We start from the raw sequence: 27,574 nt of genomic DNA, 5'->3' as shown, positions 1-27,574 counted from the left end.
GCTGTGCCCCATGTACAGCCGGTGCCCTCCATTAATCCTGACCATCACATGTAGCTTTTGAGAAAGTCTGAAAATGATGACTACTGTCAATAATACGACAATAATACTGCATTTTAAAAAAAGAGAATATTATTCTAATGCTGGTCATCTTTTGTCAGGAGGCGCCAGGTCTTGTGATTCATCCATATGTTTTCAGTGATGGAACGTAACTAAGTACATTTACTCAAGCGCTGCACTTAGATACAATTTTGAACTACTCGGTCTTTGTGTATTTACCGTTTTTGGTTACTTTATCAGCCCAGTCGTCAGGAAATAATGTTAATGTTTCTGCAAACCACAGATGCATCCAAGGTTGATATTTGTACCAGAGACAGGACCTATTGGGATGTTATTCAGTGTTAGACAATTTCACACACTTCACACCTCATTCCCAGAATTCTCACTGTCTTTTATTGAATGAAGCTGTCACAAACTGTCTCAGGGCATGTGACAAGGAGGGCGCAAGAGGGATTTATTAAAACAAGGATAGCACAAATCATAAGAAAACCAAAAGACAAAAATGTAGGATGGATGCAAGCCGTAGGAGAGGCGGAGGGTACAGGGCTGACATCCATGTACATTCACACGGATAAACACAGAGGGGACTATAGACTTGCCTACACTATAGCAAACACAAAATCAATATTCTATTATCTTTGTTTATATTATTTCTACAGACTGTCCTTTTGCTTGATTCTATTGTCACCACCGCCACAGACATCATAATCAATGCATCTGAAGGTTTTGATCCTTGGGTCCTTGGGTTATGACCCAAATACCTTTTCGGACTTTTTTACAACCATCTTCTCTTTGTACATCTACAGCTTATATTGATTTCTCTAAATCACTCCTGTTGTTAACCTGCATTCTCCCATATCTCCCCATCTGCACGCCATGTCTGTATCTTTGCTGTTGCAACTAAGAAAAAAAAAAAAAAAGAAAAGAAAAGAAAAAGAGGAAACAAGCAAAAGGTGAACTTAAGTACTTTGTCTTTGTGACGGAGAAATATTGCTGTAGGTATTTTGATCATTGTCTGCCCGATTCAGGGAAGCGTAAGGGGACATTTCTTCACCAAGTTCCTTCCTTTGTTCTTGACTTTTACCCCTGCAAATGAACAAAAATGCAAAATAAAAAAAAAAATCGTCCTTAAATTGAGTGTTAATCTGTTTTGAGACAAATACATTTGGAGCTACTTGGTTGTGGACAGTTTCACATTCTTACCGTTTGACAGTGCAGACGATCAGGGCTGTGAGGAGGGCCACGTTCACACTTAAAGACACACCAGTGATTGGCCAGCAGTGGACTGCATCAGACCTGGGACTGGAATCTAACCCATCTAAAGAAATTCATATTTCCATTCAAATATGTTTCAAACTAATGGATTTGAACCAAGACAACAGACAACAGCAGATGTATTACTAAATAAATATAAATTCAATTATGAATTTGTACTGTGCACTGAGCAGATATGACAGACTACTCACACTTCACGCTTAAATCCCCTCTGTAGTAATGGAGTGGGATTTCAATGTCAGCCCGGCCCAATGCGTTGCCGCTGATGCATCTTACACTGGAGTTGTGGTAGTCAGCAGTGGGCATTACGACGGTGCTGTTCACTGTTTGGTCACTCCTAGAGCTGGTGACTGAGAAGTCTGTGAGCGAAGCTAAAGGCCAGGTGATCAGTGGCAGGGGATTACCCCAACTGATGCACACAAAGACCAGAAGCCTGCTGTCGACCATGCACTGGGAACTGTTTAGGATCTGAGGAGCAACTGACAGAAGAGATGGACAGACAGAGCAATTATGATAATTTGGGGACACCTTGCAAGCCCATATAGATACTAATACCATATTGATCATGTGTAGAACTACAAACAGTGCAGGGTGCTTACACTTCACAGTTAAGGTGACAGTCGTCTCAGCACGGATGGAATCAAATTTTGCCACACAAGTGATGTTGGCATTGTGATAGTCTGCTGCGGGAGTGAAGGTTAAAATCAACCGAGAAGGAGCTCCTCTCATGGACAGAACATCCTTGATCCCCTTCCAGTAAATTTTTGGAGTGATATCCGAGCATATACTTGGAGCAGTACATAGTAGTGTAGCCTTTTGTCCTTCCAGCAAAGGTGGAATGCTCACGCTTGGTTTTTGTGTTAATGCTGAAAATAAACAGGATCAAGATTATCATCTGTTGTATGATCTGTTCTCTGACTGGTGCAATGGACGATGACAGACCACTTTTTTTTTTTCTCAGTTTTTATTATTTAGCACTGAACGCTGACATTCTGGTTTGCTCCTCAACCATGCAGTGAGTCTGTCAGGCAAAGTCGGTGTCAAATGTTTCACAATTTTGAATTCTCCATATGTGACATACAGTTCATTCTAACACAGTGAAACCAATCAACATTAAATAACCAGAAGATTTTTTTCTCACCAGAAACTATGATCCGAACCTTCTTTGGAAAAACATACGTCTGATTACATCCCCATTTCAACTTGAAGCCAAATTCATACTCTCCTTGCGGTAGGGACTTCATCTTAACACGGTGTCTTGTCCCAGATTGTTCATGGTTTACAACTTTTTTGTTTTGTTCTATGTGAGTTTTTTTGTTCTGCGGATCTTCTTGGAACCAAATGCGAAGAGGGAACGTCACTTTGTTCATTGGAAAGGTGAAATCATACTCGATCCAAAAGCAGTCACCGGATTTCACTTCAATGGTTGTGGGGGTCACAGTAATGGAGAACTCTTTGTCGTTTAAAGTTTCTGCCCAAGAAAGCAAAATCACTTTTAATTTCAATGTTAAATGCGGGATGTATTTATTCCAATTGACTGCAGTTTTAAAAAATCGCACCTCTGACACACTGAAGCTGGCCGGTCCTGGTCATGAACAAAAGGCAGAGAATCACTAGGAAAATCCAAGTCATCCTTGTGTTTTGGAAGAACGGTGACGCAAAAATTCATCATCCATCAATCAACGGAATAATTAAAAGTTTTTCACCTATCCCCCTCTTTGTTTGATCAATGTCATCTGTGTCAAGTATTAAATATACATTACCTTTTGTAGATTTCTTAACCGATGGATGATGATTTCCTCTTTGTTTTCAGCAGCCTCTGAGGTCAAAAATTCAACTGAACACAGCTTTTGTAAGCCCTGTGCAAGTCATGGTGTAACAGGAAGATATCATTCAACGGCAACATTGCGTAATGTTGGTTCTATCTGAATTTTCATACATACAAAAAAAAAAAAGCTATGCGGAAAGCTATGCAATTATAAGGCCTGTTATGAAAGCATTTTAAATTGAACAATAAGTTGAACCAAAACCTACCACTTTCCATGTAAACGCCATCCTGGTTAACTAGATATACATTAATCAGCCACAGCATCAAAACCACCAACAGGTGCAGTGAAAACATTGCAGCCATGTGGATGCCAGGCTGATTGTTTTTTTATTTAAGTTTGTTGCTAAAGAGTTTCTTTTCCTTTCAGTAGTGTTTTAGTGTAGTTAGTTTGAATATATGCACTTTATTTGCTATTGTAATGTGCACATACACAGCAGTGCAATCTTGATAAAGATGGTTGATTGTTGAGTCGTTGGTATTTGACAACCTGGAAATGGGATTCAACAATCAGATGTCTTTCTCCAGAATCACCTTCCCTGCCTTGAAGGTTGGTGTCTAACATTGAAGTTCCGTTCTTCTGTCCCTAAACATTTTGGACTTTGCCACAACTGGAAATGGATCAAAACAGAATCAAAAATTGTCAAAATACAGACCAAAAACAGGAGATATGCATATTTCTGCTGCCATCTGTATTTATGGGTGTGCAAAAAAAAAAGAAAAAAAAAAGTTTACATTTCCAGATTTATCACTGTCTCTGTCCTGCATGGTAAAATGAACACCGGCCGGCGAGTTCTTGCTTCCCTTTTCTACATCCTCATTTCTGATGAAAAGTGTATGTTGTGTAATGGAGCTTAGAAATTTCACACTGCTTGTGAGCTGCATCCGCTTTATGTTCTTCACTTGAAATAATGTGACAATGACACAAAAACAGGTTTGCAAGACCCAGGGTCTTTTGAATCAAGTATTCCAATTTAAAAGTCAGTCTGATTTACTAAAACTACTGTGACCACTTGCTTGAGCTGGTTAGTTTTTTAAGGATATTATAAGATTTTCTCCAATCAAGACCCTAGACTCTTCTCTGGGCAACCACGATGGAAGTAGAGAACCCTCATGCCAAACTCTCATTGGGCGGTGTTATCTGTTTCCACCCCATGTGACCTCACTGTTATATTTGGTCGCTGGTCACAAATAGTGGGGCAGCTGTCCTTCCTGTGGTCTGTGGGGATTTATGACTTTAACCCGTAATTTCTTCTTTTCTATTCAGACACATGGAAATCACAGGGCAATTTTTTAATTATACGCTGTGTCTGAGCACTTATGGATAAATGCAAAGCTTGGTTATGTGCTATAACCACTGTAGTTAGTTGGTGCCAAACCTAGAGCAAGTAGTAGCAAGGATGTCATCTAAAGGCGTGAAGCCATTAAGTTAAAGGCTAATGGAGTAAAGCATTTCCCCATGAGCCGTGGGATATCTTGAAATCACCTGTTAAACCTGACCAATACAAACAGACTGAAATGAGCGGTTGGTGGGCTGGGAGACGGAGCTAGCATGTCTGCGTCTGTATTTAAACAATAGTGAGGGACAAAAAGAAGGAGGAAAAAAAGGGGGGGAAGGTAAGTAGGTGCTATATTTTGGGAAACATTTCTTGTATTCGCTGTCTATAGGATGAGAGCATCCACACCACTCTCATGTCTTTTTGTTAGGTACGGAGAAAGAGCTAACCTAGCTAATGATTAGCTAACAAGCAACAAGCCTTACCTTCTAAAAACATTTGCGTCACCTTTAAAGCTCGCTATTTAACAACACACCAAATCTCATTTGTTTAATCTGTACAAGTAACATACAAACATCAGTTTTTAGTTTTAGACAGAGTTATGGTTCTGGCTTACTATTTCTGTGACAACCGGAGAGACGGTGGATGGAATGTATGTTGTTCTCAAAGATATTGTTACACTGAGTCACTCCCCTTAAAACCACAATTTATTATTCATACATTTGTTTTGGGGGGCATATTAAACAAACATGTTACGGCATGTTAATTGGTGAGCTTGCTGTTTCCTCCTGCCTCCAGTTATTATGCTAAGCTAGGCTAATCGCCCTCTGGCTTTTGCTCTGCAGTTAATGTACAGACATAAATATCAATTTTCTCAACTAACTCTAGGAAAGACAGCAAAATCATTTTGGATATTTTGTTGCTTTTTACAACAACTTTTCCAGTCAGCCTCATTTCCATAATCCATGAAAACCAACTAGCTATCTCTTAACTTGAATTGTGTAGTCCATCTCAGTGAATATCAAACCTGTATTTATTTTAAAAGTTTAAAAAATTAAGTTATCATTGTGTATTAAATAAGTGTACTCTACTTGATCTGCAAAAATAATTAGTTACATTGGTCATTTTCATTACCCTCATTACTGAACACAGCTCTGTCAAAAGACAGAGCTTCAAACAGCTTCAAATGCTCAACGTCAACATGACACATTCTGTATTCAAAATGCGCAGAAATAAAAAAGGAGACATTGTAATTTAACAAGTAGAAGCAAATAGTTTGGATAGACTGATCACCATGAGCTGGCTAGCCCTGATGACTCAATGCAACACATGTAAACAGGAGTTTGGAGTCCAGAGTTTATATTCTCCTCTTTGACAAAAGGCCTCCCCACAACTCAGTGCCTGCACCGAGCTAACACGTCTCAACCAAACTGTCCACTGAACAAAGAGGGACAAAACCTCCATCTCCTGGTAACAGCAAACATGATTGCAAACAAAATTGCTTAATTCCAAATTGCAATCCTTCACACTACACATAGCATATAAAAGTATATATATGTATTATTATGCACCGTGTTAATGCTCATCACTCATAGGTAATAATATTTATTAGGCAAACTGGTAAAAAGAGCCCATGACCTCACGTACATGGCTCCATCCCCAGGATGTTTCTGTGTATACTATAAGTGTACCAGAAGAAAGATCCAAGGACCCCCTACTGGACTGTCATCAAATCTCATGAGTCACTGCTTGCTTAAAGTTCACAGCTGTTAATATCCCAAATACTGGGCAGCTGTCGCTGGCATGGCCTGAGCCACTTATCACTACCAGATTAGTCCACTATGTGACATGTGAAGGAAACACAAAGCCTCTCAAAGTGAAATGGTCAGCATTTATCCTCCTGGACGTACTTTGAGTAAAACGTGAGTGCTGGTGAGTAGAAACACATCAGATGGCTATTAATGTTTGTTACAGAGGAAGGTCTTGCATTAAATGTCAAAATGTGTCCTCTTGTCAACTGGAACTAGCAAACTGAAACACTGATATCTACGTATGCATCCATCAGTGAGGAGTTCCATGCTGAACCTATTTCCACCTGCTGGAGAAGAAAAATGCATTTCCCGGGGGTGGGAATCAAAACTTGCTGGTGAGACATGTGAGAACAAAAAAAATCAGCCCCCACTATTTCTATCGCGAGGATGGATGCATGATTGCCCGCAGACAGCTACAGCAAGAGAATACATATCTCAGTGAAACCTAATCTCTCAGAGACACATGTCAGAGTCACATGACTTGCGTAGCAGGCGTCATGTTGTGAGGGGAGTCACGGTGGGTGGATCCTGGCCTTGCACCGCTCGCATAGCTTCTCTTTAGATCATCGTCCACTCTGCGTAACGTTTATGAGTGTAATGTCTTATTACAGTTTATGACTCCCCCCTCCCGATCTTTTTTAAGTCAGTTTCAGCATTAAACATGATCTCACTTCGCTTGGCTTTTATTATTTGTCTCTCCCCCTTTTAGAGTAATTGATACAATCATGTGATGAATTAAATTTGGTCTTTATGACACCAGACCTTTCCCTTTCATATCCTAGCTCTTACCCAAACACACAGACATGCAGACCAGCCCCACTTTTTCCTCTAAGTTCTGTATCCCTACAGTCCATATTAGCGGTGGAAAGGTACACCGGTATGGAAACCAGAGCCAAGTAAGTGTTGGCCCTTGAAGGGATAATGTGAGAAATCACAAAGTACAGATCGAGGGTGTTTGAAACTGTGCATATGTGGAATTAGGCTGTTGCTTCCAAGGTTAAACCTATATATTGGCTGATAGAGTGCACATATGGTGCAAATCTGGGCTGGAAAAAGACAGAACAGAGAGCAAAAGCACCTTTGTGGTTGTGAGACCCTCCTTCCAAATGAAACAAAACACTCTAATTGGTATGAACAAGGATGACTTCGGCCTGTGGTGTACGAAATCTTGCGTAGCTGCCAACAGGAACAAACTGATACTTAATGAATCAGTTGTTCCTGAGTTACCCTTAATCAGAGACAACATAGATAATGATAACTTGCTTAAGAACAAACTTCCTCAGGACACTGTGTTTATTAACAGCATGTAATCTGTCTGTCTGAATACATACTGAGCACTTTTGAGTTGAGTCATTCATTTTTAACTCAAAAGCAGTAAAGTCCTGCAAGTCATCACAAAACTGTTGTGTTGACCCTACGTATCCCTACGCACTAGCGTAACTGGGCAACAGCTGATCTGCGAGCGGCGGCTGGACAAGAGGTTTACTTTGATAAAAACGAAACTTAACTCTCCGTATCCTTCCGCATTAGCGCTCATGCGTAGGGATACAGGGGTTCTGCGGTTGAGAAAATGTAGTGCCAAAAGAAAGCGCGGTCTGACTGCAATGTAAAGTGGTGTGAATTTTACCTATACAATGTACACTTGACCTGATATAGATTTTTTTTGGTGAGCCTTGTTTTAGGTGGTTAAATCCGCTTTTTTGCTGAACCCCGTTCACTGCAGTACAAAGCTGAGCGTCTGGGCTGAAGCAGCTCTCTACTTCTCCAAACTGAGGCTGCGCTGATCGGTGATTACGGTAGGAAACAGATCGACTATAGATATGTACTTTATATGACCCCACTTCAAAAAACCCGAACTATCCCTTTAATGTGTCAAACCTGTGTGTGATGTTGATCTTATGGAGTTGGGCATTTAAAGTGAAACTCTTGCCAAAAAGCAACCAAGGCTTTATTTGTGATACTCACAGTGCGACCTAACAGGCAGGAGAGTAATGGTGGACCGCTCCTCAAGCCTTCCTGTTAGGTCGCACTCAATCGATGTTGTTGATGTTGTGTAGAGGCTTCTTAGTGTTTTAAAAATAGCAATTTTGATGCTAGCGTACCAGTGCCCCCACACTCCATTGAAAATTAGCTTTCCTGAAAACGAAATGACAGTAAATCTTAAAAGTGCTTCTTTGTCGTAGTTATGCTTTTACACAAAGGTTTGACTCATATTCAATCACAAATAAAGCCTTGGTTGCTTTTTGGTGAGAGTTTCACTTTAAGAGCCCCCCCTAGAAGCTCGCTCAAATTTAAAAGAGGGAGCAATTCCTGACGTTGCACTTATATGACCTACAGGGTTCTCCCCAGACGGTGGAACAGCGGCGCTGCGCTGCTATACTCATTTTCAATGATAGCTGCTTTATAGCGGGTGTTAGTGGGCTGCCGCGGTCTTTTTGTAAAAAAAGGACGGACGCTCCCCCCCGGCTGACAGTGCGCCTGTCTGCTTGCTTTTCGAAATATTTTTACAAACTCCATCTCTCAACGAATGATCTCCTTGAAGGCACACATGAGTCTGTGTGGACTTGTGCATGCCCTAGACTCGTGGAGGGCGGTATCGGAGCGGAACTGGAGCGAAACGGAACCATCGCTCTGGCCTTTGGATTAAAACCCGCTCTGCGCTCTGACTATATTTTGCACGCTCCGCTCCCCGCTCGCTCTGCTCCGCGCTCCGCTCCGCTCACATGCCCTGATATATATGTGTGTATATATATATATATATATATATATATATATATATATATATATATATATAATATACACAGTGTTATGAAAAAGTTACCACAGGCTAAATAAAATATGTATTTTATTAAAATACAAATGAAGATGACACTTCAAACATAAGCCTGTGGTAACTTTTTCATAACACTGTTTAATTGGCACAAATGATGAAAAAAAACAAAACAAAAACGTTAATATATTAGATATACATATATAGGAAATATATTTACTTTGTATAAGAGAGTTGTAACAGGTGTATAAATGGCAATGTAGTGGAGTGAAATGTGGATTATTGGCTCAAAATATAATCGTGTAAAGGACAGAAGTAACATTTTTAAGAGGAACATCAAAAGAAAACCAGTAAGTCGTTATTATCCACCAATGGAAATGAATGGATATATCAATTAAACTGTGTCTCTCAGTGTCTGATTCAGACTCATTCAGGAGCAACTCATCAAGAAAGTGGCCTCACAGATATGTAAGATTCAATTATTACCCACTGTTTCATTAACTTAGTATTTCATAGTCTGTTGTCATTTAATATTATCAACCATGCAGTTGTTAATTAATTAAGAACTTAGTGATTCTCTAATTACCCTTTTAATCACAATTTGTTCCTTGGTTAGTACTCTTTGTTCTATATTGTAATGTGTAACTGATAATTGCCTTGCACAAGCCTTCCTACTTAGATCACTCAACAGGCTTTTGCTCGTGATGAAATGACATCAGCAGTACGATAATAAACACTGACCCTGTCATGAAAAGAGGACGTCAAAATACAAGATTTGTATTTGTAAAAGCAGCAACACCTCAACTGTCTTCACGATGTAAAATTAAAAGCCTCATTGTTTTGGTTCTTTCAGCAAACAGGAATCTTTCTGTTGTCAGTCAACCTTTTGTGGGTTGTTATTTTGCCATGATATGACGATTCATCTATGAGCCGGTGCTCAGGAGAGTGGTGAGAGAGCGCTGCTTTGACCTTGTTTTACAGCTGTCTGCAGGGCTAAAACAGACAATGCCTCACTCAATGGGAGCAGGAAAGAGGTTGACAGACCACTGTGTTTAAAGGGCACTTGGAATTCAGCGGCTTATGAAGCTCCGTTGAGGCAATGGGGGGCGGAAGCCTCTTTTGGGGAGGAGGCGCCTTAATCTGCAGTGCAAGCCAACACAAGTCTCAGGTGGCCGAGCTCCTTGATCACCGCACCATGAGAAGCACCTGAACGGTCAGAGATGGGGGAGGGTGGGATGACAGAAAGGGGAGGTGTGGCTAGTATGTCATGGTAACTCCTTGATTTTTCATTTATCCTCAGATGCTTTAAAGTCACTGCACCGTGCAGATTACACCACGGGAAGAGTCGGATACACATATTTATGTTGTTGCAACACAATACCTGCCATGCAGCGCTACAGAGTACTTCCCTAAGCTCTGTTGACTGTCATAATGGACCTGTTGTCAGAACCAACTATAACAATATGCAGTGATGTATTGCAGTTTTGGGTTTCTCTCTGCGGTCGTGTTGCAGACCTCTTACACGGTGCGCGTCGCCTCTTACAAGTTTCAACACTGCAGGGTGGGTAAAGGTAAGGCCCTGGTGTACATCGGGAGGTATGGATCACTGTTATGACTGAGGAGTTCAAACGCATCGAACCATGAGAAGCAGAGTGGCTCTGGAGCTGTTTGAGATCTCTGGCCTGCGCTTTGCTAAAGTTTGGGGGAAAAGAAGAAGGGGGGCTGGGGGGTTTGAACCCTGGATGATAAATCACCTGTCATGTCAGTGGAGGAGCCTCCACTGCTGCTTTGAAGGACAGAGCGGTGCTTTGTACAGTGATTCTTGGAGAGCTGCAAATGTATCTGGCAGGAATCTCTGATGTTGATACAGTGTAATATGATGTGTTAATATGACGGCCTTTTTTTTTATCCGTATGGGTCAGACACCTCTGTGAAGTTAAGCTCAAATGTATCTTCTTGAATTGGAAGATAACTGTAAGCAAAAATGAAGCAACGGAACTGCTGCTATCATGGTATAAATCAGTGTCAAAACAAACCAAGCACTGAAAGATCAAGCTAGTTAGAGAGGAAACAAAGAAAATAAGAGCTGCTTTATTGTTTTATAAATAACGGCATATGAGCCAGAATGAGCCACATGGTGATTAATGAAAAATATGAATGGAGGACAAGGCCAGAAGTGTTTTTTGCGGCCAGCATCATAAACCATTAAAAGCTATAAAATCAAATGTACCGTACTTGATACATGAATTCTATTGATGTGCAGCGGTTCACCACAATTGATTGCTCCCAGAAGGAGGCAAAAAGCTTGGCCACACAATCCTCAACATGCATACATGGCTGGAGGAACCTTCAAGAACACCCCTGTCTTTTAGCCAGTGGTCAGTCTAAAAAACAACACGTGCATGCGGATAGAATGGACACGCGTTTACATCAACACTGATGCTGATTCTTTAATGTACGATGATGAAAATGAGATGCAAAGTTTATGTAAACAACTAAATACAATGGATACGGTGAGGCCTAAAACGTTAGTCATTATATGTTAATTACTCAGATGTTAATTGCTTCATCCTGGGAAAAAATCATGTCCTCAGTCATTAGTCCTCATTCACCAGACCTCAACCTTCTTTCCCTGACCTCACAGGGTCAACTGTGGCCAAGGGCCAAGCAAGGAGGAGGGCCAGCCCAGAATGTATCACTGCAGAACTGAGGGAAAGACATGGTTAACATATGTGACAACCAAAAGCATTGTGTTATTAAGACATTGTCATTTGATCTGTGCACAAAACTTCCCACTCGATTCTGTTGAAGACTTATAATAAATGGAAGCTTCACTGGTTAACTGGAGGGCTGATGGATATGGGTGCTCTTAGTCTTTACAACCATTAGTCCACATGAAATAAGCCAAGTTAGACTCATTACAGTGCGAACACATTCCAGATTTGAGGATTCCACAATATATAGAGGCCTAAGGCAGCAACTGACTCACGCTCGCACAGAGACCTGACTCAACACATCTGGCAGAAATTGGGGATGTTTTCTTCCATTAACTGTGGCATCTGTGGAGAATTAATGAGTATGTGGGTAAATACACTGTCTCTGAATAAGCTATCCACTGCATTTTATATGGCTAAGTTTAAAATGTGCCCTCAGGGGATAAAAGCTAGTTAGTGGCTGGGGACCCTGGCACCTGTGTGCCATGCAGCACAGGTAAACTCCCTGCAGCGGCTGCCACAGTCTGAGAAAGCGGAACATCTGGGCCTTATTGTTGTTTTCACACACAAAAAGTTGACCTTGCGAAGCCATAGGGGCAGACCTCGCAAGGTCAGCTGTTTGTGTGTTGACCCCTGCCAGGAAAATGACCAAAAAAAAATGTCTATTACTGGCTTTAGGACTGACAACAACATATCAGAGCGGTGTTTGTTTACACACATCATATAAGCGTTCTTTTTGTCACAACTGGTTTCTGTTTCTGTTTCTGTCAAATTCAATAATTTTTTGCAGAATCTCACTCGACTCTCGATGATTAAAGAACAGTGCCCGTGGTTTAGAAGAATGAAAAGCCTCACAGGAGGTTTTGGAGGCCGAATGAATAACACATCAGGGAGGCATGAGGGGAGTTACAGTGGGGAGATCCTGCTCAAAATAACAATAACTTCATCGCAGGAGTGTGGAAATCCAGATGCAGCTCGGCCGGAACACTGAGCATTGCAATGCATTTAAATGGACCCGGTTCATTCTTTTATGTGAGCTTCCAACTTTAACACAACTAAATGTGTGTTTTATTTGTGAGTTGTGAACTGTTTCCAGATGTGCTGTAGCACCCATTAATGTAATAATTGAAAATGTAATAAGATCTGCAATTACCTAATCAAATTTATGTTAAAAACTGTTCTGGATGATGATATACGAACATTTTCATCTGTACATATGACCATTCAAGTGGGTTTTTTTCAAAAAGTGATGACGGAAAAATGTTTGATGGATACTAAAAATAGTATTATTTTTGCAAGATGTAGATTTCGAAATCTACAACAAATGGGAGCTGGGACCTTGTCAACAGGCAAAGATGCATCAAACTACCTTTCAACAAGAAAGATAATCGGTTATTTTCTTTTATTCTCGTCGTTATTTCAGCAAGTTTAATAACTTAACATAACTCATTTTTGTAGATGTTGACAAATTCAAAATCAATCATGATGAGGAAATTCTGAGGTGCGTTGATCTCACTTCACAAGAATTAACCCATAGCGATAACAAGGTGCATACCAACAAAACACAAGTCGGTTTTAGAGTTTGTTTTATAACTCGTAGCTGTGACAACAACAATGACGGGGACACTTCTGATATTGAGCAAAAACACCCCACAAGTTTTGGTCTACCACTGACCTCACTCTGATTTTAGCTGAAATGTGTCTATGAAACCACAGAGAGAGAGAGAAAGAGGAAGAGATGGAGCGAGGGAGAGACCTTAAAAAAAAAAGTAATGACTTGGAGACGAGACGTTTTGTGTCAAAGAAAGAGCTTACAGGATCCAAAAGTGTTTCCGGTGAGCAGACCGAGTCTAATTACTCACAATGCTGTGACATTAGTCTTCAAAGGACGTGAAAAACAAGACTCCTTTCACACGTCTATCAACTTTGTGGAGGACTTTGCGTTGCCCAAATGATTTACGAGAAGCTGACCACATCACGGCCAAGGAAGTCTGCTCCCTCCACCAGATGACAGTGAAGGATGACTTATAATGTGCTCTGAGCTGATTAGTTTGTGCTTTGATTGTCTATTGCCTAATATTTTCCCACGAGTTGTAATTACATATTCATGTGGATTCTTCTATAGCCCAAATAATACATTACACATACTTTGGTCAGTGAGCATTATTATTGCAAGCCTACAATGATAGACATGCTACACCACTGGAGGTTGCTACAGGGTTAGTATACTGTAGGTTATTAAGTTCACCTATGTAGCTTCATGCTGCGCAGTTCAATACATCCACCTTCTGATGGATCTGTCCTTTGTGAGGCTCATTATATCAGATGTTGAATCAACCTTTTCTATATTCCTTTTACGACGTACTCAAACATTACCAGCAGCCACACAGTGACGTCACCCATACTCCAATATGAACGACGATTGTATATTTATATTTCCACACCCACTGGTTGGAAACATTTCTGTTTCTTTCGACGTGTCCTGCCTGTGGACGTCACGATCATCCCCCTGAACAAATACTTCTCCGACAGCTTCAACAAAAGCTTATTATGATGGTGTCAAAGAAATATGATCTATTACAGCCAAACCTCTATCATTATATGTATTTAATAAAGAACTGTGATCATACTGTGGGTGGGTCATTTTACTGCTGAAAAATAAACTTGCCAGCAACAGTATTGGGGAAGGTACTGGAACATTTTAACAAAACGCTACATATCACAAATTAAAAAGATATTATTGTCTTCAAAATAAACTCCATCTTTAACACAGATATGCCTGAAGTCCAGCTTTTGACGTTTGCACGCCGAAAATGAAACATACAAGAAGCCAAGCGTGAACCCACAGTGCCGTCTCCTATTGGTTTGTGGACTTCCGTCGTGTCGCCCTAGGCTTATTTCTCTGGAGCCAAAAGTAACAACATTAGGACAAGATCATGGTGTATCGAAGAAGACTCTAAACTAGTGTTTAAGACCATAAAATCATTAGGAAACTGTTAACTGACGTGATAAATCAAGTTAGACGATGTGTCTTTGTCTCGTAAGCTTACATTCAATCAGACTTCCTTTTGAAACTGGTGGAGTCGCCCCCTGCTGGACAGTGGAAAGAATGCAGGTTTAAGGCACTTCGGTGTTGGCTTTACTTTAAAGACCCAGAAGTTTCCTCCGTTATTTATGCAGTCTATGGTAGAGATTGTCTCCCCACGTCTCAGGTCTCTAACACGTGTCAACCTGTCTGGTCACAGAACAAAAAGAGACAACCCTGTATCAACTTCGTACAAACTGACAAACTTTAGTTTAACGTCATTACTAGATTTCAAATTGTAATGTCTGTAAAGTAACTCAACACTGCTTGGCTCTCTGTTGGACAAACGATTCAATGGAGGCCCTGTGTCTAAACAAACACATCCAGGATTGGGTAGTAAAAGGATAACATGTAATCAGAATGACATAATCAGGTTACAGAAAATAAGTAACCAATCAGACCAGGTTGCATTTGACGAAGAGGGTTATTATAATCACGATTTCGAGGATTTCCTAATTACGTTTAAATTGTTAAAGTTATGAAACTTTGACATACAGGGTTTCTCGGACAAATGCTCCACTTTGGCGGGCGGGATAAAAGAATGACGTCGACTTGAGGTGGAAGGTTCGAGCTACAGCAGCCGCTCATAAACAGACTTCCACTCCTGGCAATATTGCCGCTGTCGCTTCGACTCCCAAAATGAGCAACACAAGAACAAGAATGTCCCGTTTCTGTCATCTGCAAAGACCTCATTTTCAGAGTTGGAGAAACACACAAAAGAGCACCCCACATCAGTTTTTGTTGATTTTGTCAACATCCCACATATCGTCAGCCTCATAGCATAATTGCCTAAGTCATATTTTAATGTTTTTGGAAAACAAGAAAAAACATAATTTTTAGAAAACATATTGATATTTTTTATTGATATTGTAACAATACATTCAACCAGATGTGTGAACAAGTATGCAAAAAGAAAAAGACCCATCATCAATTCCCTAACAAATAAAAAGTGACTTAGGCAGAATATGCCATGACTTAGGCATTTTTCGCTCTTACATATAAATGCAAACATCACATAACCAAAGTTGTTTTACTCTCCTAAATATAACCAAGATGTTTAACTTGTCAACCTTAACCAAGTTGTTTATTAATGTCTAACCTTAATCACTGTTTTCCTTTCCCACCCTTAATCAAAGTTCCACTCAGGTGCTGTGCAAACTCATTTTCACACTGTCTATTGATGAGGGAGGTTGTCATAGTACTGGTGGGCCACTCTTGGTAGTACTGGTTTCATTGCCTGCAAGTCATTGAATTTCCTGAGAGTAATTGGCAATTGGGAAGGAAAGAGTGGGACCCAGTGGAATCCCAGAGGAAACGAAAATTGGTAAAGAGATCTCAGTAGTGTCTCATTAATTTCTCCTAGACAACTATGAGATCTATGTGAGACCAAAGTGAGGCTGTGGCTGATTTCTTCTGTTTCTCAATTGTTTCTCCTGAGAAACAGGTGCAGAAAATCTCAACTTGGGCTCCCTGTAAGTTTCAAAGGAGATCTCATCAAGCTCTCAATGAAGTTTCAGAATGTCTCCCCATTGCTGGAAAGGAGCAAGGTTTAAGTGGTAAAGTCTCAAGTCTCACCTATTGATCCTAAGGAATTTTAGGAGAAACAAATGAGAAATGTTTGAGACCAAAAAAGACTACAACGAGACTGAAATGAGAACTCTCATTGAGCTCCTTTATGGCTCCATAGCCATAAAGGAGCAAGCTTTGAGCAGTAACATTTTCCTCTGGGATGGTTCTTCGGAGATGCTGATTCGCTGAGGCAGGTCCTCCCAGTCAGACTCAAAATCCAACTTGTACCAGATTCGACCATCAGCCAAGTACTGGAGAGCCCGGAGGTCATGGACTGTGGGGTCACCAACTTTTTTACCTGGTCGAATATTGATGACATAGGCCCCAGATAACTTCATGAAGTCATTGTGGTATAGCTGAGTCACATTGTATGGGGATGGATGCATTCGTGCAGTCTCAAAGATGACAATGTAATCACGTGGAGTGTGAATATCTTTGATGATGCGCCGTTCAATGAGGCTATGCATGGAGTCACACTCCATTTGTATGTGCCCTGCAACCACAAACTTTTGTTCAATGGTGACACCATGCTTCATGGCCAGATGAAGGTAGGTGTTGCTGATGGTACCACACCAATTTTGATATCCACAGCCATCACTCCAGACAATGACTCTCTCGATGTTTCCGTTGGCCTCTAGGATTGATTCAAAGTGTTTGGACTGCAGATGGGCAAAAACCTCACTGCTGAGGGAGCCTTCATGCTCCTCCCAAGCATAACAATACCCATCTTTGTTACTCAGGCAAGCAAAGTTGTGCATCTGTAATTTAGTTTTATAATACATTGTACTTGCTTTTGTCTGGGGGCACAGAAGAACGCATTGATGGTCCATTGTCCACACTGAAAGTTTGTCACTGGATATTGAATAAATATGAACTCTTACCAGATAAAAACGAATCAAAGAGAAGAGCTAATGCTTCACTTGTGGACAGCCGAGCCCTCTTTCTCATGTTTTCTGCCATTTTTGTTGTATCATCAAAACTGCCTAAGTCAAAGAGATGACTAAGGCATATAGTGTTTTTGGATTCTAATGAGTGTTGTGATTGGCCAAGGACATAGGCAGAAAGGCAGGATGATGCAGCAGTGGTAGGAGAGTAAAGTTAGGCAGATATCACAATTTGGCCAAAAAATGACTTAGGCAATTATGCTATGAGGCTAACGATATGCAAAATGATTAACCTGAGCCAAGCCTGAACACATTGTTGCTCCAAATTCTTGTGACTTACACTGTATAACAATACATCCTATACAGATATTATCAACATGGGCTGCTCTCATATTCTATCTCTACAGTCTTAGACACTTCACAAGTCTCTATAACACTGGCCTAATATCGTTTCTGTGTCCTTCACATTTGTAACTACATCCGGTGAGCAGACCGAGTCTAATTACTCACAATGCTGTGACATTAGTCTTCAAAGGACGTGAAAAACAAGACTCCTTTCACACGTCTATCAACTTTGTGGAGGACTTTGCGTTGCCCAAATGATTTACGAGAAGCTGACCACATCACGGCCAAGGAAGTCTGCTCCCTCCACCAGATGACAGTGAAGGATGACTTATAATGTGCTCTGAGCTGATTAGTTTGTGCTTTGATTGTCTATTGCCTAATATTTTCCCACGAGTTGTAATTACATATTCATGTGGATTCTTCTATAGCCCAAATAATACATTACACATACTTTGGTCAGTGAGCATTATTATTGCAAGCCTACAATGATAGACATGCTACACCACTGGAGGTTGCTACAGGGTTAGTATACTGTAGGTTATTAAGTTCACCTATGTAGCTTCATGCTGCGCAGTTCAATACATCCACCTTCTGATGGATCTGTCCTTTGTGAGGCTCATTATATCAGATGTTGAATCAACCTTTTCTATATTCCTTTTACGACGTACTCAAACATTACCAGCAGCCACACAGTGACGTCACCCATACTCCAATATGAACGACGATTGTATATTTATATTTCCACACCCACTGGTTGGAAACATTTCTGTTTCTTTCGACGTGTCCTGCCTGTGGACGTCACGATCATCCCCCTGAACAAATACTTCTCCGACAGCTTCAACAAAAGCTTATTATGATGGTGTCAAAGAAATATGATCTATTACAGCCAAACCTCTATCATTATATGTATTTAATAAAGAACTGTGATCATACTGTGGGTGGGTCATTTTACTGCTGAAAAATAAACTTGCCAGCAACAGTATTGGGGAAGGTACTGGAACATTTTAACAAAACGCTACATATCACAAATTAAAAAGATATTATTGTCTTCAAAATAAACTCCATCTTTAACACAGATATGCCTGAAGTCCAGCTTTTGACGTTTGCACGCCGAAAATGAAACATACAAGAAGCCAAGCGTGAACCCACAGTGCCGTCTCCTATTGGTTTGTGGACTTCCGTCGTGTCGCCCTAGGCTTATTTCTCTGGAGCCAAAAGTAACAACATTAGGACAAGATCATGGTGTATCGAAGAAGACTCTAAACTAGTGTTTAAGACCATAAAATCATTAGGAAACTGTTAACTGACGTGATAAATCAAGTGAGACGATGTGTCTTTGTCTCGTAAGCTTACATTCAATCAGACTTCCTTTTGAAACTGGTGGAGTCGCCCCCTGCTGGACAGTGGAAAGAATGCAGGTTTAAGGCACTTCGGTGTTGGCTTTACTTTAAAGACCCAGAAGTTTCCTCCGTTATTTATGCAGTCTATGGTAGAGATTGTCTCCCCACGTCTCAGGTCTCTAACACGTGTCAACCTGTCTGGTCACAGAACAAAAAGAGACAACCCTGTATCAACTTCGTACAAACTGACAAACTTTAGTTTAACGTCATTACTAGATTTCAAATTGTAATGTCTGTAAAGTAACTCAACACTGCTTGGCTCTCTGTTGGACAAACGATTCAATGGAGGCCCTGTGTCTAAACAAACACATCCAGGATTGGGTAGTAAAAGGATAACATGTAATCAGAATGACATAATCAGGTTACAGAAAATAAGTAACCAATCAGACCAGGTTGCATTTGACGAAGAGGGTTATTATAATCACGATTTCGAGGATTTCCTAATTACGTTTAAATTGTTAAAGTTATGAAACTTTGACATACAGGGTTTCTCGGACAAATGCTCCACTTTGGCGGGCGGGATAAAAGAATGACGTCGACTTGAGGTGGAAGGTTCGAGCTACAGCAGCCGCTCATAAACAGACTTCCACTCCTGGCAATATTGCCGCTGTCGCTTCGACTCCCAAAATGAGCAACACAAGAACAAGAATGTCCCGTTTCTGTCATCTGCAAAGACCTCATTTTCAGAGTTGGAGAAACACACAAAAGAGCACCCCACATCAGTTTTTGTTGATTTTGTCAACATCCCACATATCGTCAGCCTCATAGCATAATTGCCTAAGTCATATTTTAATGTTTTTGGAAAACAAGAAAAAACATAATTTTTAGAAAACATATTGATATTTTTTATTGATATTGTAACAATACATTCAACCAGATGTGTGAACAAGTATGCAAAAAGAAAAAGACCCATCATCAATTCCCTAACAAATAAAAAGTGACTTAGGCAGAATATGCCATGACTTAGGCATTTTTCGCTCTTACATATAAATGCAAACATCACATAACCAAAGTTGTTTTACTCTCCTAAATATAACCAAGATGTTTAACTTGTCAACCTTAACCAAGTTGTTTATTAATGTCTAACCTTAATCACTGTTTTCCTTTCCCACCCTTAATCAAAGTTCCACTCAGGTGCTGTGCAAACTCATTTTCACACTGTCTATTGATGAGGGAGGTTGTCATAGTACTGGTGGGCCACTCTTGGTAGTACTGGTTTCATTGCCTGCAAGTCATTGAATTTCCTGAGAGTAATTGGCAATTGGGAAGGAAAGAGTGGGACCCAGTGGAATCCCAGAGGAAACGAAAATTGGTAAAGAGATCTCAGTAGTGTCTCATTAATTTCTCCTAGACAACTATGAGATCTATGTGAGACCAAAGTGAGGCTGTGGCTGATTTCTTCTGTTTCTCAATTGTTTCTCCTGAGAAACAGGTGCAGAAAATCTCAACTTGGGCTCCCTGTAAGTTTCAAAGGAGATCTCATCAAGCTCTCAATGAAGTTTCAGAATGTCTCCCCATTGCTGGAAAGGAGCAAGGTTTAAGTGGTAAAGTCTCAAGTCTCACCTATTGATCCTAAGGAATTTTAGGAGAAACAAATGAGAAATGTTTGAGACCAAAAAAGACTACAACGAGACTGAAATGAGAACTCTCATTGAGCTCCTTTATGGCTCCATAGCCATAAAGGAGCAAGCTTTGAGCAGTAACATTTTCCTCTGGGATGGTTCTTCGGAGATGCTGATTCGCTGAGGCAGGTCCTCCCAGTCAGACTCAAAATCCAACTTGTACCAGATTCGACCATCAGCCAAGTACTGGAGAGCCCGGAGGTCATGGACTGTGGGGTCACCAACTTTTTTACCTGGTCGAATATTGATGACATAGGCCCCAGATAACTTCATGAAGTCATTGTGGTATAGCTGAGTCACATTGTATGGGGATGGATGCATTCGTGCAGTCTCAAAGATGACAATGTAATCACGTGGAGTGTGAATATCTTTGATGATGCGCCGTTCAATGAGGCTATGCATGGAGTCACACTCCATTTGTATGTGCCCTGCAACCACAAACTTTTGTTCAATGGTGACACCATGCTTCATGGCCAGATGAAGGTAGGTGTTGCTGATGGTACCACACCAATTTTGATATCCACAGCCATCACTCCAGACAATGACTCTCTCGATGTTTCCGTTGGCCTCTAGGATTGATTCAAAGTGTTTGGACTGCAGATGGGCAAAAACCTCACTGCTGAGGGAGCCTTCATGCTCCTCCCAAGCATAACAATACCCATCTTTGTTACTCAGGCAAGCAAAGTTGTGCATCTGTAATTTAGTTTTATAATACATTGTACTTGCTTTTGTCTGGGGGCACAGAAGAACGCATTGATGGTCCATTGTCCACACTGAAAGTTTGTCACTGGATATTGAATAAATATGAACTCTTACCAGATAAAAACGAATCAAAGAGAAGAGCTAATGCTTCACTTGTGGACAGCCGAGCCCTCTTTCTCATGTTTTCTGCCATTTTTGTTGTATCATCAAAACTGCCTAAGTCAAAGAGATGACTAAGGCATATAGTGTTTTTGGATTCTAATGAGTGTTGTGATTGGCCAAGGACATAGGCAGAAAGGCAGGATGATGCAGCAGTGGTAGGAGAGTAAAGTTAGGCAGATATCACAATTTGGCCAAAAAATGACTTAGGCAATTATGCTATGAGGCTAACGATATGCAAAATGATTAACCTGAGCCAAGCCTGAACACATTGTTGCTCCAAATTCTTGTGACTTACACTGTATAACAATACATCCTATACAGATATTATCAACATGGGCTGCTCTCATATTCTATCTCTACAGTCTTAGACACTTCACAAGTCTCTATAACACTGGCCTAATATCGTTTCTGTGTCCTTCACATTTGTAACTACATCCCTCTAATTCAAGATGATTCTGTTTCCTTGCTTGATTTTCACACCATGAGTGCAGCACTTCATTTACAGACTTTTTTTTTTTTTGGTTTAACACTGCAGCACTCCAGCCTGCCCCATGTGTGGTGGTCGAGGCGCACTCACCATTGGCTCGGGCGCCTGTGGGGGCGTTGCTTCCCAGTTGGTGAGTGCTTAGGGTGCACGGGGTGTTCCAGGGATGGCTAAGGGAAAGCGTACTTGGCACTGATCCCTCCTTTCAGCAAAGACTGCACATTTTACATTAGGCAGCAACAACTTTTTTTTTTTTTTTTTTTTTTTTTTTGTGCGTCTGTGTCAGGGGGATGAATGTGTCATACATAGTTCGCGTTTAATAGAGGGGCAGTGGATGCATGTGTAGCAATGCGATGAGGCCAGTGCACTTTGCAAGACTTGCGCTGCAGAGAGCCTCCGCGGATCCCACGACCTGTTGCTGACAAGCCGCGGAAGAAGGAGAGGGAGAGAGGGGGGAGCCGCTCGGGAGAAGACGGAAGGTTACTGCCTTGGAGACGACAGCCCGGGGTTTTTTCTTCGCGGAGGGGAAATCATGCAGTTTGCAATCTGGCTGGTTGGACTAATGTGTCATCTGTCAGCGCTCGTCCGGGAAACTTTGCAACACCGATTGCATCCGAAACAAGGTAGCGTTGTGTTTTGATTTGATTTATGAGTCATGCATGATGAAGGGTGTTTTGGTGGATGATGATGATGATGATGTTCCCGGTGTGTGATCGCAGGTTCTCCAGGGGCTGCAGCTGCATTTCACCGCACTGTTTTTTCTCTTCTCCTCTCTCACAACTTTCTCTGACTTTTTTTTTTATTCATTTACTTTTGCAGAAAGCTTCATCAAGCAGCTGTCATCGTACGAAATCATCACCCCGCAGCGCGTGAACGACTTCGGAGAGTCGTTCCCCCACAAATTGCACTACAGGAGGAGACGGAGGAGTTTGAATGGTGACCTGTCGGGCTTACGGGTTCACTACAGGATCGATGCGTTCGGGGAACGCTTCCATCTCAATCTGACCGCACACTCCGGCTTCATCGCCCCCTCTTACGCAGTGACACACTTGGGAGCGGAACAGAGCGACGCCACGGACTCCCACTTCCATGACCCGAGCGATATGCGCCACTGCTTTTTCCGCGGACACGTCAACGCCAAGAGCGCGTACCCGGCCGTCTTCAGCCTGTGCACCGGCCTTGTGAGTATTGATGCTTCCGAATGTTATTTTAGACGCTTTTTTTTTTTCTTCCTTTTTTAAAAAAAAAAAAATTCAGCCACGCTGACAGGTCCTGCACGCTTTCTCCCGTTTCACTAGCTTAAGTCAAGTGTGCGGGAGTGAAACAGGAGCAAGTGTTACTGGAGTCGTGTCACAGAGGAGGAGGAGAGCATCTCAGTGTCTGTGGGGGTGATGCTGCCGGTGCACTGAGCAGTCTCGAGGGCATCGGGGTTGGTAGAGACTGTGGTCTGACGTGACAGCAGTCAGTCCACTCTCTGCTGAAATGCTCTTGAGCAAGGGCCAAACATAAAAGGCAAATTCAACCCACCTCACAAAGATCAGTATCGTATGATTGGAACTCCTAAAGCGTTAAACCCACAGTGTGTGCAGCTGTTTGTTGTCATCTCTGTGCTTTGTCGGCCATTTCTTAGCTGAGGCAAGACATTTTTATATCTATGCAAAACAAAGAATGGCACTCGGTAGAGTGCATACCTCCGCCAAGGTCCAACAGATACCAGCCACCTAAATATGATTTATTTTGCTTTGTCTCCTGAGAAATTAACTGAAATGTAAAACAAAAGCCCTATCTCGCAATGTTAAAAAAAGTGAGGAAAAGTTCCTAGATCCACACCAAAACTTAAAAGGGTTTATTCTGGGCTGAGAACCATCCTCCATTCAAATTTTGTGAAAATCCGTTCAATAGTTTTTTTGTAATCCGGGAAACAAACCAACCAACCAACAAGCAGACGAAAATGGCTGAAAACCTAACCTCCTTTGTGGAGATGATAACAGCAGACATGCTCACCGGTAATGTTTGAAAATGGGTTAATAATTTAAGTAATTTATCCTTCACAAATGCAAAATATTCGCTGGTTCCTGCTATGTAAATGTGACGACTTGCTGCCTTTTATCTATTTTATAACACTGTAAGTTTACAACTTTATATTTGGGACTGTTAGACAAACAAAACCGGCTATTTGAGGATGTCACCTTAAAGTTCTGGGATCTTGTCATCAGAGTTTCAGAGTTTTGTACTTTTCGTAGACTTAAGAAGTAATTGATTCAAGGGGAAAATGATCTTCAGGTCAGTTAGTGAGGGTGATCGTTACCCACAGCCCCAAGCAATAGATATTATCCTTCATTTTACAGCTGCTGTTTCCTTCTTGATTGCCCTTCATCATCTGTTGACTCTGACGAGGCTGTAACAGAGTTATTGAGTAAGAATGATTTAACGGCCCCATTATACCATATGAGGATCCTGATGCCCGAGTCCTTTTGTTTGCTGACTCCTGTGTGAGAGAATCTGATAAGTGTTGAAGGGGATGACTTCATGGGTCACATAGGGTTACTGGTCCAGGGGCAGGGGGTTGACCTCAGTCGCGCCAGCCGGATTCTGGTGTGTACTCTTCATGGTGGGGGTGTTTTGCTTGCCGCAGCTACACACAGACGGGAGTACCACATAGCCTTGGCGTCTACCTCCCCTATCAGTGACATAATCCTTATTTTAGATAGGTGCAGTGTGTACAGTACCAGGATAGCATGTCACAGAATGGGTATCAGCTGCATTGTAAGGCTTTTTGAGCTAGTACATTCACAATGCATGCAGTGATTGTGCTCCTGCTGAAGCCTGACATAATGATAAAAAAATACTATGTTGTTATCACGCTGCCGGGATTAGGTCCCATTAAGTGTAGCTTTTGAGAAAAGAGACCACCAAATGAAGTTTTGTCACGTGTGTGTATAGCATCTAAGACTGGAGGTATGCTGGAATCATCAGGGTAATAAGCCTTTAATTGGCCCCTCTGCCCAACTTTGATGTATGACTCGCTTATCCAAACATGTTTGCGTCCTTTTTCAAGCCAATCTGTTGCTTATCTGCATCATCAACCATTGAGAATGACAGGACAATGGAGACAGCACTGGAGGCTATTGGGTCATAAATGTGTCTGCACATTTTGTTTCGATGAGGTCATTAAGGAATAATTAAGACCTAAAACAAAGGGGTCATTCTAGAAAAAGCAGGTTCCCCTTTCGTCCAGAGTTGCTCAAAGCCATCCCCAGGGGGGAATCAGTGGGGAATTGGCGGGGGATGCAGGGTTGAGGAGCTTTTGGCCTTTTCAAAGTATGCTGTGACGGGCAGAGAAGAGAAGAAAATGCTGTGAGGAAGAGACAACTGCCAATGAAAGTTGTGTGGAACATAAGGATTGCTCACACCGTGGGAAACGTTAGTTCCTGAAGGAGCTCGCTCTCTCAGCTCACTCACATAATAAAGGGGGTGGTGAGTCAGCCCGTCCTGCAAAGTTTTCCTTCCAGCACTGGGCGATGCACCTCTGTGTAAAGATCAGGTCCATGACAGCTTTATGTCCTATTTAACTTTAGAGATTGACTGCATCTGTACGTCACTTTTGCGTGACTCAGCGACCACAGGGTTTGAAAGTGCCTTTGTGACATTTGATAAAAACAGATTTGTGCCAACAGTCATTCCGTCCGTGTCATGAGTGTGACCTAACTTCAAATAGAAGTTGTAAGGTCTGGTTCAGCACCCACTGCTGAACAGCAACCATTGTGTCTGTCCAAACTTTTGCCAGAGTTGCTGCTGAGCTAATGCTGGGAAACCCTGAAACTCTGCCCCCTCCATTGACTAAACAGAGCATTTGTCTGTTCAGACTTCCGTTAACACCGCATGAGAACTTTAGAGAGGCTCAACCATAATCATCTAATTAAAGTTAACTCACCGTAGATAGTGATTTACAAGATACAGGTAAACATCTACCAGTTGTTTCCTTGCATAAATCATTCATTACGTTTAGATCACTACAACAGTAGTTGTAGTTAGGCTGCAACGTTCTCATATTTAATTAAAAGGTACCTAAATCTTTGAGCAAGCGTAATTAGACAAACGTCTGATGTCTCACAATCAGATGCGACTCAACTGAACGTTCTAAGTCGTGGGAGTATTCTACATAAAGGAAATTACAGCATCCACAGTTGCATGACAACTGGCCAATCACCGCCTGCTGAAAATCATGTGACATGACTGAAAGCTCCAGCACAGTTGCCAAAAGAACCTATGTTGTTTTAGATCAACATATAGAACTTAAGTCTATGGAGTAAACGTGCACTTAACAATCACAACAACCAGGGGCACTTACAAGTTTGTGTGTGATTGACAGTAGAGGGGAGGGGAAGAGCCAGGGCAGACTGTCACCTATGTAAGTGGTCACAGATGGCTTTGTTCTCACACAGATTTAGAAAATAACAGTATAAAATGCTTCAATAGGTCGCTTAATATACCTGGGCGCCCAGCCCAAGTAAACTATATGTGTGAGAAACCCTGCTGGCTATGAAGGCTATATCCCTACTTTTTGCTCTGCACATGCTGGAATAGGCTCCATAATGGGCTCCATAATCTCGACTACCAGGATAGTTTCATGAACACTTTCATTTCATTCTCAACTACTCCAGAAAAGCATTTTGTCAGAGCGTGCTTTGTGCCTGAACTGCCTGTTACTTGGGACGTATAACGTATCATTGGGATTGATCTCGAATGGGTCCTCAGTCGACTTTTGAGGCAAATCTTGCCTTATGTAACATAACTATCCTTATGAAACATTGTGATTTAATGGTGCAAATGGTGCACATTATTTGGCAACAGAGAGAACAATTGAATGTTAGATCATGGAACGTGATGGCATTTGAACAGATTGTAATATTTTTTAGGCAGATCCCCCCACCCCTAAATTAGAGTCAATGCTTGATTCATTCCTGCATGGCAGAAGCAGTTTACTTATCCACACATCCATCAGAGCTGAAGGAACAGTAATATAGCATTTAAAAGTACAGCACAATGAAAAGCTTTGGGCTCTGATTTATTTTCCCTGTGCAGTGGTCTTGTTGTTTCTATCCTGTGTCATGTTTTCACAAGCTCATTACGCCACCGCTCTGAACACATGTAGCACTCAAGGCCCGTAGCACCTTCGAGGACGTATGGCGCATACGTGCAAGACAACTAATCCTTCACCCTTTGAAAGGTGGAGAGGAAAGTTTGTACATGTCCTCCATATCCGATTTGTATGTTTTCCATTGTCAAGTGTCCATCAACTCTGGGGACGGTTATGGAATAATGGAATAACGTTGCCTTTAAGATAACATTCCAGTGTCCAATATCCTGTTTAAGTGTGCACATGAAATTACCATACAAACACCATTGTGCCTCATGGCTGAGTGAGCTAAGAAGCTTTGTGAGGGACCGAGCTGCCAAATCAATATTAGCATTCCTCTGTCAGCAGCCCTGTCCATATATGATGATATCACTCCTCCCAGTGTCATGTTGTGAGGGGGAAATGCATTACCACAGTCCGGACAAGCACTGCCGCAGCCTGTGCACGAAGGT

The 27,574-nt window shown here is 41.5% G+C and overlaps 2 protein-coding genes across 3 annotated transcripts in view; one reads left to right on the top strand and one right to left on the bottom strand.

Moving 5' to 3' along the window:
* Positions 1 to 427: 427 nt before the first annotated feature.
* LOC115586243 (sialic acid-binding Ig-like lectin 16) lies at positions 428 to 3,184 on the bottom strand. Of its 2 annotated transcripts, none has more exons than XM_030425094.1 (7): positions 3,096 to 3,184; positions 2,892 to 2,965; positions 2,474 to 2,803; positions 1,932 to 2,198; positions 1,524 to 1,811; positions 1,261 to 1,375; positions 428 to 1,143 (listed from the first exon to the last, which is right to left on the bottom strand). In XM_030425094.1, the coding sequence occupies exons 2-7, from the start codon at positions 2,962 to 2,964 to the stop codon at positions 1,017 to 1,019; spliced, it is 1,200 nt and encodes a 399-aa protein (XP_030280954.1). In that variant the 5' UTR covers position 2,965; positions 3,096 to 3,184; the 3' UTR covers positions 428 to 1,016. The 2 variants fall into 2 exon arrangements, with proteins under 2 accessions (XP_030280954.1, XP_030280955.1); XM_030425095.1 differs by having other exon boundaries at positions 2,892 to 2,917; positions 3,096 to 3,156.
* A 19,065-nt stretch (positions 3,185 to 22,249) lies between these two features.
* LOC115586796 (A disintegrin and metalloproteinase with thrombospondin motifs 20) overlaps positions 22,250 to 27,574 on the top strand; it is an 84,058-nt gene continuing 78,733 nt past the window's right edge. The window contains exons 1-2 of the mRNA XM_030426148.1: positions 22,250 to 22,605; positions 22,802 to 23,163. Of these exons, the coding sequence (XP_030282008.1) occupies positions 22,515 to 22,605; positions 22,802 to 23,163 (453 nt within the window). The 5' untranslated portion in view covers positions 22,250 to 22,514. The remainder of the gene's footprint in view (positions 22,606 to 22,801; positions 23,164 to 27,574) is intronic.

Source organism: Sparus aurata, chromosome 8 (assembly GCF_900880675.1).
Source record: "Sparus aurata chromosome 8, fSpaAur1.1, whole genome shotgun sequence".
NCBI classification, from domain to species: Eukaryota; Metazoa; Chordata; class Actinopteri; order Spariformes; family Sparidae; genus Sparus; species Sparus aurata.
The sequence above is the reverse complement of the archived record's forward strand: the minus strand, read 5'-3'. Positions and strand labels throughout refer to the sequence as shown.